A 17,382-nucleotide genomic window follows, 5' to 3' on the forward strand; every position below is an offset into this window, starting at 1 on the left:
ACTAATAGGAATATTCTATTTAAATCTATTAATGAATATTTCATAGGTTATTAAACCATCAAAATACTTCCAAATGCAAAAAGAGGGAGATCGATGTACTTTGAGAATTTCTGAAGCTTTCCCTGAAGATGAAGGAGTATATAAGTGCATTGCTAAAAATTCAGCTGGAGAAGTCACAACATCAGCTAATTTAAGAGTTTTAGGTAAAATAATTGAATACTTGAAATAAGTTAATTGCTCGAATCAATCATTAATATCATTGATTAAAATTATTTCGTATATTTAGCACCCGAAAGTACTGATGTACTTCCAAAACTAACACCCTTAAGGGATCAAGTTGTTCTTGAAGGTCAACCGGCTCAATTTAAAACTCAAATTAGCCCTCCGAAACTGAAACCTACAATTCAATGGTATCGGGAAGGGCTATTAATTCCTCAATCACCAGACTTTCAAGTAAGAATCACTTATAATGATAATGCTATTTAATATTTTTTTATTCTATAATCAATTAAAAATTTTACTATTCTTTTGTTATCAGATGATACATGAGGGTAACAATGCAGTACTCTTAATAGCCACAACTTATGAGGAAGATTCAGGTGTTTTTACCTGTCGTGCAACAACATCTACTGGTACTGTTGAAACATCAGCAAAACTCATCGTAAAAAGTAAGATGTGAATGAAAAATAATCTAAATTAATAGCTAACATAATTTAAAAAGTGTGATAATGATTTTTCTCTCTATTCTTCAAATTCAAAATGAAAACTAACAAAGTAAATTATATACTTGATATTTTAATCATAAATGAAGAAAGAGAAAATTAAAAATTATTCAATATTTAATGTTCTCATTATCGCTGCTTATGAGATCTTTAATGAAATATAATTTTCCCCTTTAGTTATTGTTGAGAGGCGAATTAATTAACTAGTCGTTTAATCATAATTTACATCGCGTCGGGCAGTTAATTTTATGTATTAAATAATTCATTATAGGAACCAACTAACTTTCTTAAAGATGAAAATTAATTTAATAAGAGTAGAGTGATAATAATAGGGTGGTCCAAGGTATAATAATTAAATGATGGTGGTGCTGATATAAATTTTTTATCTGAACAGTCAAGAAGCCAGGAAAAATATAAACATTATTATCATTGTTATTATTAGTAGTGGAACGTAAATACAAATGATCAATAAAATTTTGTTATGTTTGTCTTCTTTTTGACTGGTTGAATAAAAAAAAGCTTACCTAAATATAAAAAAGAACACTTGAAAGTTAAGCTCAAGGTTAATATCGACTTTTAAACATGTGAGTCTGTAGAATTTGAGCAAAAATAAGAGAGATTGTAAAAGAAAAACGTTTTTAAGTCATTAACTCATATATTCTTAACCCCATTCAAAAAAAATAATTTGAAGTATATTAATTATAGAAATATTCATTATTTATTAAATAATGTTATTAGGAAGTTCATTTGAGTAGAAAAATATCAGTCTACATATAGATTTAATGATAATTTACTAATTAAAAATATTAAATATTTATTTCTGTACAATAAAATGATTAAAATAAAAATGTGCTTTGTGTAATAACAAATAAATAAAATTTATATCAAATATTCTGCTCCTCGAAAAAATGAGAGAGAAAGAAAAAGAGAAACGTCATATAATAATATTAATAGTCACAATAAATAGAGATTGAAATTATTTTTAAATTAATATCCGTGCTTTTCTGTTGAAAGGTGTTTAAAAGTGTTAACTTTTAAATTTATTTTAAATTTCATGAGTGCAGTCGAGAATTTTCCACGAAATACCGAGTTTCCAACACATCGTAATGTAAAGATGCGCGCCTTTTTATGTGCCGTGTGCACTCGTAGCTAGACTTCACATGCTATTTCTGCCTTCGTGATGTGTATTACATTACGTATCTATATTTGGCTACACTCAAGACATAGTAAAGTATCTCATGAACTTTCCACAGTTTCACAAAAACCTCCTCAAGCCTTTGCTTCCTGAATAAAAAACTTGTATGTTTTAGCTGAGTAAGCCAGGTGTTTCTGTAACTCTAAGTTAAGAAAATATTCATCTTTGTATAACGGATGTCTTCACGCTTTTGTAGTTACCGTACCTCTTTTAGTTACGTTGTACCTGACCCACCGTTATAAACCACAATCCAAAACTAAATTAAATTCTCTAGGAATTTTTTACAGTGATACTTGTAAAGATAATGGAAATTGCGTGCCGTTTCTATTTATTCTCTTTCTCTCTGATTTTTTTCATTCCTTTATTCTTCACTATAAAAAAATTGATTCTGTAACCCTGGACATTTTTTGGCGACATCGACCTTGAATCGACCACCTGATGAGTTAAAATCATAATGTTGGAATAAGAAACTTTTGCCGATGAGTCGTCAGAATAAAAACAACTAAGTTGAATCATCGAGGACAGTGACACATCATTGCAACCGATTATACCAAGTGTTAACATCATAGTAGATAAAAGAACAAGAGCAGAGGGAGAGAATTTGATGGAGCAGACAGAGAGGAGTAGAGCTCGCGAACCAATTTCGGAAAAGCCCGGCTAAGCTTGGGTGATTCAGCAGTCCAGAAATAAGCCGACATGTCAGTGTACTCTCTGGTTTCTCTGGAGGAAATATATTCTTGGCAATACAGTCAATTTCTTCAGTCTATGGAAATTCTTGTGGTATGAAGGAGACCAAGATAAATGATGGAATGACTTGAAAGCGATAATAAATTTAATTAAATTCTTTTTTTTTAATCTAAAAATAGGTTCTTAGGTGACAAAAAATAAAGAAAAGTTGAAATATGTATACATTTTTTTTCATTTTCAACAACTGCTGTAATAAATTCAACACTTATTTATTATTTACATCAATAACAATAATAAATGTGTATAAATATTTTAATAAAAAAATATTACTTTATAAATTATATCTATTGTAAATATTTTAATCTCTAAGTATCATCTAGAACATACGATAACATTTTCCATGTTCTAATCAATGTAAATAGTTATTATTCTATTTTTGTACGATATTTTTCTTGAAGTTTAACTAAATGAAGCTCTCAGATAGAACCATTAACTGAGTAGTAATAATTGATAATTTATCATGAAGAAATCAAATCTATTTGTAAATTTTTATGACTTAATATCAGAAAATCAGCACTTTGAGTATAAAAACTACTTTGGACCACCTTCATAATTAATTTTTTCAGCTTAATTTAAGAAGTATCCAGTTTAATACTGGCCGCATTTCAATAAAACCCTGACTTAAGTTTCTTTGGGTTTTATCAAAAGCGACCAGTGAATTATATTTTTTTTTATGTACACTTTATTAACCAACTGTCAAACATATGTCACTTAAACTTTTCTCGCACTCTTATATTTATTACACTTGATTTCACTAAGGAATTTTGCCGTGACTAATATTAAAGAACGTTGAAAAATTTAAATGTAAAGGATAATAAGCAAGAATTCAAAGCGCGGCAAAATGAAGAACAAAATTAATGGATTGCTGAACAGCTCGTGAAATTAATTTTGGTGCCTCTGCTGATGACTTTCAGTAGATGACTGCAAGTCTGAGCTTATGCCGTAGCTGCAGAAGTCAGAACTCTTGCCCCTCCATAATATTTTGAGACTGTCAGAGAGTAAGGGAAGAGTATGATGATTCTCTTAAGCATATATATGCAACGGATACTCTCCTACTGAGTTTCATTTCTACTTCTTCAGGGTCTGATGAAGTAAAAAATAGTGATACGGTGGTGTAAACACGACACACACGTTTTCCAGATGTTTATAATAACATAAAAACAATCACCGACCTCTGCAAATCATTTCTTCACTCTTAATTCCTCCCCTTCTCCTGTCGTTTCGTTTTCTAACATTACGTCAATTTTGGACTCGAAAATAAACTACGGTTAAGAAACTCTAATGTAAATACAAAATCAATCAAATGTGATTGATGACCTAGCTAAATCAACTATTCTTTTTTTATTGTCGTTGTTTACCAAAACAATTTTTTATTTTTTTCTGTTAAAATATAAATGATTTCAAAAAACAACGTCATTAATTTAATTTTACTTCCAGTTTATTTTATTTAGTATAAATAATTCATTAACTTTGAAACAGTATTCACTGATTTGATGGATGCTTATTATAATTTAAGATGTATTGACTGGCATCTATGAAAGTAGTAACATTTAGAAATCAAAAGCTATATTAATAATAAATTAGTCTAAAGATAGAGGCGATCAAGTTTTTGTATTAGTAAGCAAGTGTGTCTAACTAATAGATGACAAGGATTACCTTGATAATTTTTCAATTATTCTAGACGACGAGAATGTAATTTTGCCTAAAAAACAAGTAACTATTAACATGCCAGCCAAACGAGCTCTCTTGGCAACTCTCCATACTTTACGAGCCCGTTTTACATGCATAAATTCTAAAATGCAATTATTATAGACGTACTCTGGGAGACGCATAATTTATTTCTAGTGGCTTTCTCGTCTTCTACATCATTTCTTTCATCATTATATTTTATTGAGCCAAAAACCACTTACTGAAAAATATGAAAATTAGGTCGATATTAATTATACATTCATATACAATTCATTTAACTTTTTAATTAATATTAAATTACCGGAAAAAAAATGTGCTCATAAAAGTCGATGAATAAACTTTTTTGTTAATGATGTACTCTTCATATCTTTCAGCAGACTTTACTTAACATTTTAAAATATAATCATTTTTCATTATAAATGATAATATAAAGTTAATTATAGTTTTTCTTTTTTAAATTTTTTTATAAGGTGCGAAAACTACAATACCTCTTTATAATTTTGAACTAATAAATCACTATTCCAGAAAGGACAGGAGTTCAATATGAAATAGTTGCTTCTGATGATGTATCTGGTTCGGGATCAGAAGCTCGAAAAAAGCCTTATTCTGCAACTTCAGTTGGAGGTCTACAAAAATCAGAATTCAAATATGAGCAAGTACAAAAAGGAGAAGTTACAGAATTAAGTGAGAAAGAGATAGTAATTACATCTCTCCAGCCTGGTGATGAGTCTCTACCATGGAGAAAAGGCAGAGTGATTCATAGAGTTCAACCAAGTGGAATAGCACCTTGGAAAAAGGCTCAACCAACAATAAAAGATGTTACAAAGCAGCAAGCAAAATTGGCTGAAGTTCCAGAAGTAAAACCATGGACAGAAGAAAAAATTGCTTTGAAAAGTATTCCTCCAGTAGTTCGAGAAATACCACGTAAAGTATTGGAAGGAGTGGAATTAAAGCCCTCAAAAATTGAAAAGAAAGAAATTCCAAAGTCAAGTCTAGAATCTGTGGAATTAAAGCCTGTAGTAAAAACTACTGATGAGGACAAAATAACTAAAAGACTTCTGCGGGAGACATATGTAGAAGAGGAAGACACAATTATTCAAGATGTGTCACGAAGTGAGCAAGAAGTAGAGAGGAAAGTAAGACCTTGGACTGAAGAAAAGCGTGAATTGAAACCTTCAAAGCCAATTAAAAGAGAAACTATTAAGGAAAGTATTGAAGAAGTTCAATTAAAAAGAACAAAAATAGAAAAAAAAGGAATAGATAAACCTATGCTAGAAAATGTTGAATCAAAACCAGTAACTAAAACAGTGGTCGATGAACAAAGTTTGACTTTAGAATACTATGAAGAAGATGATTCATCTTTGTTGAAAGTATCAGACATATCAAAGGACATTTCAATCAAAAAAATTAGAAGAGCTGAAAAACAAGAAATCATCCAAGAAAGGACTGATAAAACAAAACCTTGGACTGAAGAAAAAGTTGTTTTAAAGAAGTCTAAACCATTTAAGAAAGAAGTCATCAAGGAAAAAATAGAAACAGTAGATTTAAAACCCGCAAAAACAGATAAGAAAGATATACAAAAACCAAGCATTGACAAAGTCGATTTGAAACCGGTAACACAAGAAGTTGATACAACAGTAAGCAGCATTAGTGATTATTATAAAAAAGAAGATGTTGCTACATTAAAAATATCTGAGGAAGTTCTCGCGAAATTAAACAAAAAACCACAGAAACCAGCAGTTACGGTTGCAACTAAAGACGAAGTAAGACCTTGGACAGAAGAAAAAATTTCATTGAAACCTTCGAAACCAGTTGAAAAGGAAGAAGAAAAAGAAACTGTTGAAATAACAAAGGATATTATTGAAGAAGCAGAAAGAATTGAATTAGGTACAGTGGATTACAAAGTAGAAGAAGATACTATTTTTTCAGATATTTCTAAAAAAGAAAAAGTTCAAGTGGCGAAAAAACCTGAAGTGATACCTTGGATTGAACAAAAACGAGAATTAAAACCATCAAAGATTAAAAAGACTGAAATACCTAGACAAAGTATTGAAGAATTTAAATTGATACCAACTTCACGAAAAACGAAACCGGAAGAAGAAAAATCTGATAAAGTTAAATTAAAACCCGCCCAAAGGTTTAAATCCGACGAAAAGAAGCAAGAGGAAGTTAAATTAAAACCAATTCCACGAAAAGAGCAAGCAAAAGGAGACCAAAAAGAAGTTACTGAAGAGCAGGTATTAATTGAGAAATTTGTTAAAGAAGACATTTCAACACATTTAGATGTATCTAAAGCTGAACAAGTTGACATTAGCACCGACAGACTAGCTCAACCAAAACCATGGACTGAAGAAAAACTTCAATTAAAAAAATCTCGCCTGATTCAAAAAGAAATTATTAAAGAAACTTTGGATACAGTTGAGCTAAAACCAGTGAAAAAAGAAATCACTACTAAAGATAAAAAAATAGTCAAAGATACAACGTCTCAATTTATCGAACAAGAAGGTACTAAATTAATTAAAGTTACAAAAGATGAAGTTACTGTACAAGATCAAAAAATTGAACAAACTAAGTTAGATAGGAAAAAGGCAACAGAAATTTCGTATCATGAAGTCGAAGATATACAATTATTAGAGGTTGATAGAAAAGAGAACATTACTGAGAAACGAACAACTGAAGAAGTTCCAGTACCTTGGACACGAGGTAAAAAGCCAAAAGAAATTTTGAAACCTGAACAAGTTAAACCTAAAGAAAAAACAGAAGATAAGCCTGAAGAGATGTCTCAAATACCTTGGATACGAAGTAAAAAACCACAAGAAAAGAAACTTAATGAAGTTTTACCACAAGAAAAGACTGATGAAAAAGAAGAGATTGCAAAGACTAGTATTTCTTGGCGTAAACAACAAAAGAAACCTAAAGAAATAGTGCCAATTGTCGAACAAGAAGATAAGACGTTATTGCAAGTTGATCAGACTGGAGAAGAAATAATTGCTAACAAAGAAGAGGTTGCAGTTCCATGGATAAAAGGAAAAGCAACACCTCAAAAGGTAAAACTTGAGGAATTAAAGCCAGAAGAAATTGAATCTGAAGAAGATAAACCATCTCAGACATCTCAATTACCATGGATGCATAAGAAAGTTAATAAAGTTGTTAAAAAAGAAGAAGAATTAACAGAGGACATTAAATCAGTAACCTTAAAACCTACTAAAAGAGATAAAAAACCAGAGAAACTCGAAGAGAAAGAGAAAATTACTTTAAAACCTGTAAAGAAAATTCCGAAAGGAGAAAAAGACAAAATTGATATAAAATTAAAACCGATACCAGAAAAAGAATTAATACCTCAGCAGGTTCATGAAATATCCGAAGAAGAGAAACCAATAGAAATTTCTGAAGCTCCTTGGCGACATACGCAAAAAAAAAAAATAGACGAAAAAGTTGTAAAAGAAATTGAGGTTGAAGATTGTAAATGTGTAAGTTTGAAACCTACTCAACGTATTGAGAAACTAAAAAAATCTGAGGAAAAAAAGGAAATTACATTAAAATCTACTGAACGTCGGCCAAAAGATGAAACAATAATTAAAAAAGTTCAACTTGAACCGATGTCGAAAGAAACAGCTGTGTTAATGCCTCAGAAAGTTGAAGAACAAATTGATTCTGAAAAACCTGCAGAAAAATCCGAAGTATCATGGCGTCGTAAAACTCAAGTACCAAAAGAAAAAAAGATTACACGGGAAGATGGAGAATTAAAAGCTGTTGATGAAATTAAAGGAATTTCTGGAGTAGAAGTAACTCAGCTAAAACCGGAAAAAGTAGATGGAAAAATCGTCATCAAAGTAGGTGAGGTCGAAGATTGGAAGTCTATCAGTTTAAAACCAACAAAAAAAGATGATAGAGTTGAAAGAATAAATGAAAAAGAAGAGATTACTTTGAATTCTTTTAGACAAGGACAAAAGAAACAAGATATTACAGATGAAATTAAACTCAAGCCGATTTCTCATAAAGAATTGTCTGAAGAAAAAAAAATAGAGAAAGGTCTTGAACCGGTGCAAGAAGAGGTAAAGCCCGAAGAAAAACCGACAGAAAAAACTGAGCTTCCGTGGATAAAAAGTGAAAAGAAAAAAATTGTTCACAAGAAAGAAACTGTTGATAAAACATCAGATGCTCAAAAGATTCCTAAGACAGAAATAATCGAAACCATGGAAGAAACGAAAGTTTCAAAGAGAAGACCCAAAAAAGTGGAAGAAAAGGAGAAACCAGAAGAAATCAAATTGAAACCAGTTCAAAGAATTAAACCCGAAGAGGAGAAACCAGAAGAAATTAAATTGAAACCAGTTCAAAGAATTAAACCCGAAGAGGAGAAACCAGAAGAAATCAAATTGAAACCAGTTCAAAGAATTAAACCCGAAGAGGAGAAACCAGAAGAAATTAAATTGAAACCAGTTCAAAGAATTAAACCCGAAGAGGAGAAACCAGAAGAAATCAAATTGAAACCAATTCCACGAAAATTGAAGTCAGAGAAACAGAAACCTGAAAAAGTCGATTTACAACCTTTATTTGTTGTTGAAAAATTAGACAAACCTGAGCAACAAAAATTTGTGGCTCCGTGGAGACGTGAACAAAAACCAAAGGAAGTCTTAGAAATAAAGCCGGAAGAAATAAGAATAGTTGAATTACCAGAAGAGGTTGTAACAGTTGAAAGTGAAGTGATGTGTATGACAATTGATCAAAAATCAAAGAAATCGAAAAAAGCAGTAGAATTCAAAGAAGAAGTTGAAATTGTTGCTATAGACCAAGAGAAAGTTGTTCATGAAGAGAAAAAGATAGAGGAAATCTCTGAAATCATTAAACCACAAGAAATTACGGATCAAGTTGATGAGATTAAAGAAGTTACTGAAATATCTTGGAGAAAAAAGAAATCTTTACCTCAGAAATCTAAAGAGTTATCGGTAAACGTCGCGAAAATTGAAGAAAAAGAGGAAGAAAATGAGGTTATTACCTTTAATCGTGGAAAGAAAATAATAAAGTTAGACGAAGAAATACCTGAAAAAATAGTACTTAAGCCTGTCAAACATGAGAAAATTCCAGAAGAAAAACCAATTGAAGAATTACACTTGAAAGATATACCACAAAAAGAAATGCCTAAAGAAAAATGTGTACCTGTTGAAGTTAAACCTATATCAGAAAAGCCTGCAGAAATCATTAAAAAGTCTACAGAAGATATTACAATAATTAAGAAAAAGAAAACAATGACAATCGGTGAACCAATAATTAAGGAGAAAGATATAGCACCAAGATTTATTCAAAAACTTCAGCCAGTTATAGTTGAGCCTAAAAAGTCTGCTAAATTTACTTGCACTGTTGTTGGTACTCCTACACCTGCTATTACATGGTACAAAAATGAGCAAGAACTCCATGCAACTGAAAGATATGTTATGACAGTCGTTGAAACAACTGCATCATTAGAAATTGTTCAAGCAACTGAAGAAGATGCTGGAATGTATACATGTCGAGCTTCCAATCGAGCTGGCAATGCTTTCTCTACTGTAAACCTTATTATTTTCGGTAGGCTAGAGTTTGAGCGTGTTAGGAATGATAACAATTCTAATTTCATATTTGCAATAAAAAGTCCTAATAGTAATAGTAAAAGTAAAAGTTCTAATATTTAATACTTATTAAGAACTTATCGGAATAATGATTTGACTTTATCCTTATAACATTTAATAGATGCGTCTTTTTTTTTAGATGAATGTTATATTTCGCATGATTTGTGATATTTTTTATTTTTTCTATTTTTCATCGACAAAAAATAAAATGTTTTCTTTTTTTTTATTTAGAAAAAGAAGAAGAAGGCATTGCTCCGCATTTTATCACACCGATAAAGCCGTTGGTAGTTCAAGAACATCAGCCAGCAAAATTAAAGTGCATTATAACTGGTACACCAGCACCAGAGGTCAAGTGGTACAGAGGAGAGAGAGAAATAAAACCACAAAAAGGAGTAGAATTTACATTCAAACCGGAAACCGGTGAAGCAAAATTAACTATTTTAGAACCTACACCTCAAGATGAAGTAATTTATAGAGTTCAAGCGGTTAATAAATTTGGAAGAGCTGAATGTCGGGCAAATCTAATTATCAGCAATGTTCCTATTATCTCTAAACCCCAAGTTCTTCATGCTCCAAAAATCACTAAACCTGTAGCAGCTATAATAGCTTATAAAGGAAAAGAATTTAGTCTCACTTCTGAATATGAAAGTACACCTAAACCCGAAGTTAAATGGTTTAGAAATGGTGTAGAAATAACTCCAGCTGACAATAAAGTAATAAAAATCTATGAAAATACAGCAGAATTAACAGTTTCTGATATCACAAAAAAAGATTCTGGAAAATATGAAATTAGAGTTAAAAATCCTGCTGGGGAGGTAAGGAGTTCAGGTTCAGTGACTGTAAAGGAACGTGAAGAAGTTGTTGAAGAAACTGAAGAGCAAATAAAAGCCCCAAGATTTATAGAACCAATAAGACCTCAGATTGTAAACATCGGAGAGGTTGTCATTATGGAGGCTACAATAGATTCTTATCCTGCTGCTTCATTCCAGTGGTTTTTTGAAAGCAAACCTTTGGAAATTTCACCTGCATTCAGAATTGTTACAAAAGTAAATCGATCAGTATTACTAATAAAAGAAATGAAACCGGAAAATGCTGGTAGCTATACTTGTAGAGCAGAGAATGTTATGGGTTCTATTACTTGTACTGCTAGTATAAACATTTTGGAAACTACTTGGGAAGAATCTACTGAATTGGTTTCACCGACTTTTGTTAAGAAATTATCTCCATTACGAGTAATGGATGGAGAAAGTGTAGACTTAACTTGTATTTGTAAAGGTAAACCTACACCAAAGATACAGTGGTTCCATGATGAAAAACCAATCAAAGAAGGAAAAGAAATAACAATATTCCAAGACTCCGAAGGTGTTTGTAGTCTTGCTATTAACGAAGTTTTTCCTGAAGACGCTGGTGAATATACTTGTCGGGCTGTTAATCCAGTTGGAGAGGCTGTCTGTACTACATCACTTATTGTTGAAGGTATATTTTATTTTCTGCAAAAAATCTGTATCATTTACTTACTTTTAGTGAAAATAATTCAATTTATTGCAGCTTATGAATATGTTCCGGATTCGGAAATCGCTTCTTCAGCTATTGCTACTTCACTAACTGGACAGAGTGGTTCCGAAGAAGATCTTCTGTCTCCAAAAGTAATTTCATTATAATTATTATTAAAAAAAAAAATTAAATGATTTAATAAATAATTGATTTCATTATTGTGATTAATCAGGAGATACAACTTTCTGATACTGACACTGAAGAGTTCGCTCCAAAGATTGTTAAATCACTTCCTCAACTGATACCTACTAAAGACGGTGAACTAACTCGGTAAGTTTTTTATTTTCTGTGTTATAAGAAATGTAACTTCAAAATTTATTCAATTTTTATTTTATTACAGATTGGAAGTCAAAGTGAAAGGGAAACCTAAGCCACAAGGAAAGTGGTATAAACAAGGAATTGAAATCGTACCTTCACAAGAATTCCAAATAGAAGAGTTTGAAGATGGAACTTCAGTCTTAACTATATCAGAAACTTATCCGGATGATACTGGTGAAATCATTTTTGAAGCACATAATTCTTTAGGTGTTTCTACTACGACTACGTATTTGTCAGTAGAAGGTACTTATTATAATCTAGCAAACAGAAAAAATTTAACCAATATAAATATTTCTTTATTAATTAATGAAAATGTCTGTTTAATATTGAAAAAGTTATTTTCAGATTCATCAGCTTCGCTTTAAATATTTTGTCCGCAACTTAAAACCTTATCAACTTTCCTTTACACTTCAAAACATTTGAACTCATTCTGAATTTACTCATAAAACTTTTTACTCAATTTAACTCACAATACTTATGATATATTACTAATGAAAATTATAAATTAACAGGAATTCTTGGAACAAAAGAGTACAGAAAACCAGAATGGGTTACGCATATGGAAGAAATGCAAGAAGCTTTGCGAGGTAAGAGTGAACTCAATTATTCACAAAGTAGCATGCTGAGTGTGCGTGGCTACGATTTTTCTACTGATAGTTTGGATAATCAAGCTTTACGAGAAGAAGAATCGTCTCATCGAGATAGTTCAACAATTATAAGTGAGTCTTCTTCAACAAAAACCCTAATGAACATTGATGAGGATAATAAGAAAAATTTTGAAGATGTTGGAGACAGCCCTGAAAGTTTTTTCTTGACTAAGACAAGTATAAAGAATTTATCTGAAGAAGAAAGAAAATTGAAGTACGATCATAAAAAGAAATCATATATTAAAACAAAAAGATCAAGCAATTGTAAGAAAAAAGAGTCTATAAGTTATCGAGAAAAAAAACGTTTTTTGTTTTCAAAAGATGAAACAGATAACGAAGAAACTCTTTTGTCACCATCTGTAAGATCATCAAGCTCTCATAAATATCATCAAAGTCGAGCTCTTGATAGAAATTTTTCGTTGACTTCTAAATCAATGAAAAATAAAACAAAAAATGTAAAGAAAGCCTTAGAATTTGAAGTTCGTAAAACTACTTCTCCATCACCATCAAGAGAATCAAGTTCTCCACGGTTTGCTTCATTAAGGATATCACTACCAATGTCCAAAGTTAATACTAAAATTACCGTGAAAAGTAAAAATATAGAAAGAACTTGTGTTAAATCAAAAGCTCGAGCAAGTTCAGTAAAATCACCATCTCCAACACAAGCTAAAAAAGCAAAAACATTAGAATTAAGAGAAAAATCTCAATCACCATCCCCGACACGTAAAAGGCAAACTGTTGATATTGATTCAGAAATACATAAGTTGGAGTTACTGGAAAAATTGAAGTGTCAAAAAAAAATCAAAGTCGATCGGGATATTGATGAAGAGTTTCCTCCATTACAAATAGATTCTGATTTTTCAATACCATCTGAGTTTTATAGAGGAATAAGTGATAAAAAGTTACATACTGGATATGTTCAAGTGTCAGCTCCAAGTTTTTATTTATCTCCTATCGAAGAAAATAGTGAGACTTCTAGCAATAGCAGTCGGAGTAAACGCGAAGACATAAAATATAATCAATACACTACTTTAAAAGAAGAATCTATAGCAAACCGAAAAGAAAGCCAAGATGATTTTGAAGGGCATTTTTATTCTGCATGCAGAAAATATCATACTTATCCAAAATCAAGAATTCCTGTATTGAAAAAATCAAATGAAAAAAAATTTAAAATGATGGATCCACGAATGTATCCACTAGAACCTCGAGAAGTAGATTTGGATGCCTTTCAACAGCTCCATACAGCTAATAGTCAAGAAGAATTACAGGAATTTTTACTTTTAGAAAGTCAATGTAGTGGAACGATGGGATTAGCTAATAATATTTCTTCACATGAAATGTTTTATCATGAAGGGCCAAGTGAAGATGATAGGGGTACAATGTCAGGTAGTTTTATTATCAACTAAATCATTAATATTGCTTATACTTTTATTGATTTTGTTTTTACTAATTATGCATGAATTCGTGTTTGATATTAAATTAATTAATTAGATTTCTGATACCGGAATTGCCACAGTCACACACTCACCAAATATTTAAGGTATTTATTTAGTTAATACATCTTTATTTCAATAGCTATACATTTTGAATTGTAGAAAACATAATTACTAATAGACATTGTGATCACTTATTTTTAGCATCTCAACAAATTCCACGGTTTATTAAAGAACTCACTGATATATATGTTAATGCTGGTCAGAAAGTAGTATTTGAAGCGATATATTCAGGAAATCCTGCACCGAGTAAGACAATATAATTACTATTGAAAAAAAGTTTTAATAGATTGTTATTAACACTTTTTGAATTTTTACAGTTGTCGTTTGGTTTAAAAATGATAAAATGGTGGCAAGTTCCGCTAATGTTAAAATAAGCCTTGATGAAGATAAAAAGAAAACAATTTTAATAATTTTAAGAGCATCACCTCAAGATGAAGGATTTTATGTCTGTAAAGCTACAAGTGATATTGGATTAGCAGTTACAAAAGCAAAATTACGAGTCTCTGGTAAATTATATATTTTATTGTATACTATGTATTTCTACGTATATATAAACCTGTTTTTTAATGTAATTTTTTAGGTATTTTAGAGGAAGCTCTAGATGATTGGCAAGTAGAACAGCCTGAAGAAATACCGGAAGAAAAACCAAAAAAGAAAAAGAAACCAGAAACGAAAAAGGCCAAAGAAACAAAGGAAAAAATAAAAGCTCTGAAAGTGAAAGTTGAAAAGAGAAAAGAAGCTCTTAAAGAAAAGGCTATACCAAGTGAACAGTCTGAAGAAAAGTTAGTATACATATATGTACATAAATATAATTATTTATTTATTATATCTTATCTTTTACAGAAGCATTGTAGATGTTGAAGAAACACAAATATTGGAAACTACTGAAACTATTAAACCTGAACAATATGAAGAAACAAAAGCTCATCGTGTGATTCTAATTAAAGAACCAGTTATAACTGAAGCGACAGCTTTATTGAAGAAAGTAGATCAGAAGACTCAGAAGATTCAACCTAAACCCGATGATCGAGCTCGACCAATTGTTGAGGAAGCAGAGGCATTAGTTGTTTCATCGGAATTGGTTACTGAAGATACTGTTACCGATTTCAAAGTCGAGTCTACCTTTGATCGAGCTCAAGTTACATCTGAAACTTTTGAAACGGTTTCAGTATCTGAAGTACATACAGAATCTAGTATTCAAGAGCTAAAAAAAATTGATACGAAGACTAAAAGAGCTAAAAAGACCGTAGTGACGGCTGAAGAAGGTGTTATTGAAGTTAAACAAGCACAAGTTGAAGAATATCTTGAAGAAAAACCAAAGAAAAAGAAGAAGGAAAGGAGACGTGATATCGTTGAGGTGACAGTTGAAGAGTATAAGGAAACTTTACACCGAGCAGTTGAGGAAGTAATGGAACTTGTTAATGCAAAAGAATTTGGTCCTGGGGAATCCCCATTGCGAGAATTGGCAACTATTGGATTTTTAGTTCGTCAAGGAGTTCCTGTTAGTGAAATTAATGAAAGTTTGTATAGAACTGATCAATTTCCTGCTTTAAGAACTCCAGATGCGCAAAATGCTTTAGTACAATTAGTAGAAAGAAAAGGTCATGGAGCCCTAATTACTCAAGTACTCACTGAGGAAACAACAACTGATGAAGCTTTCGTTGCTGCTACTGTTGGCTTCCGAGCGTTTATGAGGATGATTGAACTTCAACATACTACAGTTGAAGAAGTGATTACACATTTTGCACCAGAAGATTTCCGACCAAGAGCTTGGGAAGTAACAGAAATTACAGAGGTATTGAAAATTTTTTATATTATGTAATATTTATTATCAATTTAACCAATTTATACAACAAATATTTTAGGCTGACGCGGAAGAACACGTTCTAGAAAGAGTATCCGTTGTCCAAACTACTGAGGTCCGCGTAATGGGTGAGTTACGAAAAATCGGTGTGACATTTGAAGTTTAAAGAAATTTGATTAATCTAAATAAAAATAATATTTTTAAAGAATGTATTCTCGATATTGAAGTTTGTGTGTGGCTGAGTATTTTGGAGTATTTTAAATAGTGTAAATAATAAAGCTTTAGTCAGACTTTGATGCATGTGAATTTGTAAATTTTTAAAATAATAAATTAATTTAATTTAATTGTATGTTAAACTGTGTTCAACACAGTCAATAGAGAGTCAAAAGAAAAAATTTATTAACATATTTACAATGTATTAATGTGTTTGAATTTTTTTCTAGCTTAAAAATTGCATATATATTTTTGTTTTTTTTTTTTCAATTTTTAATGTGTGGTATTCTGTGTATTTAATTAAAAAAATTTTAATAAACTGAAAAAACAGACTTTGAAAAATGAGTGTCAATGTAAATTTATATTCTTTAATCCCAAAAAAAAATTTTCCATTTTTTTGCAGAGAGGCGTGAGGAGAAAAAATCGATTCTGAAGCAAGATGTTCGCGAAATTAAAGGTTTGCTGTTACGAGTTACAATGATGCATGAAAGATATATTCTAGTAATGAAATTATATCAGATCAAGAAAGATTATCTCATAGAAAATCAGGGAATTACTTATATTAGAATAAATGAATATTTATTAATTTATATATATTCAGTAATTATAATCTTTCTCGAATCTTTCTTATGAACAGTTAATCGTGTAATAAAAATTTTCTATTATAGCATAGATGATCTTAGAACTTTTGATGCTTCGTGTAATTAAAAACAATTTATGAAAGATGTGTATTCTTTTCATATTCTTTCAGATGCATGAAGCTTTCTTGACAAACAGTATTAAGCCAGTGCAAATACTTACCGCTTATGCCGCTATGCTTTCTACATGCAGTATCTTCATTCAGTTCATTTTGAAATGCAATAAAATTAAAAAAATATATATATTTATAGTATATCCATGTTAGTTTCCTTTAGAAGCATCCAGCTGTATTTTCATCGTTTATATTTAAGCTAAAAATTAGCAGCTTTTACTAATATCATGCCGTAAGTAGAAATTAGATTCCTAAATAGTGATTTTTGACCCATCTTTGTTAAATGATTTTTAAACCAATCAAATATACTGTGACTAAAAGTAAAAAAAAACCCATATACATTAAATGTTTGTTTTCTGATATTGTCTTATAATTTTGAATCTATTGCATATGACGAATATTAGAATTATTTGAATTATAAATTAGTATTTATAAATAAATTTTATCGTAACAAGTGTTTGCAACTTGCTATTATATGTGTCAAGTAGTATTAAACAGAGATACGTTTTATTTTTTAAAGTTAATTTTCCAATTTAAGATGAAATTAATAAAAGTCCAATACGTTTCTCTGTATTTATATTGGTTTGACTTCTGTTAATCGATAAATAGTAAAACAAAAATATATTTAGAATAAATTATAGTA

General features: G+C 30.6%; 1 protein-coding gene across 1 annotated transcript in view; it reads left to right on the forward strand.

The window, feature by feature from the left end:
- Nucleotides 1–17,382, forward strand: part of LOC118074223 (titin-like) — a 71,886-nt gene that overhangs the window by 19,218 nt on the left and 35,286 nt on the right. The window contains 15 exon segments of the mRNA XM_035095276.1: nucleotides 47–203; nucleotides 287–453; nucleotides 539–668; nucleotides 4,879–9,915; nucleotides 10,188–11,432; nucleotides 11,505–11,602; nucleotides 11,683–11,780; nucleotides 11,851–12,071; nucleotides 12,341–12,415; nucleotides 14,113–14,217; nucleotides 14,289–14,477; nucleotides 14,552–14,753; nucleotides 14,815–15,766; nucleotides 15,837–15,903; nucleotides 16,392–16,445. Of these exon segments, the coding sequence (XP_034951167.1) occupies nucleotides 47–203; nucleotides 287–453; nucleotides 539–668; nucleotides 4,879–9,915; nucleotides 10,188–11,432; nucleotides 11,505–11,602; nucleotides 11,683–11,780; nucleotides 11,851–12,071; nucleotides 12,341–12,415; nucleotides 14,113–14,217; nucleotides 14,289–14,477; nucleotides 14,552–14,753; nucleotides 14,815–15,766; nucleotides 15,837–15,903; nucleotides 16,392–16,445 (8,797 nt within the window).

Source organism: Chelonus insularis, unplaced genomic scaffold (genome assembly GCF_013357705.1).
Source record: "Chelonus insularis isolate UGA/USDA-ARS -01 unplaced genomic scaffold, ASM1335770v1 contig_133_pilon, whole genome shotgun sequence".
In the NCBI taxonomy this organism is placed as follows: Eukaryota; Metazoa; Arthropoda; class Insecta; order Hymenoptera; family Braconidae; genus Chelonus; species Chelonus insularis.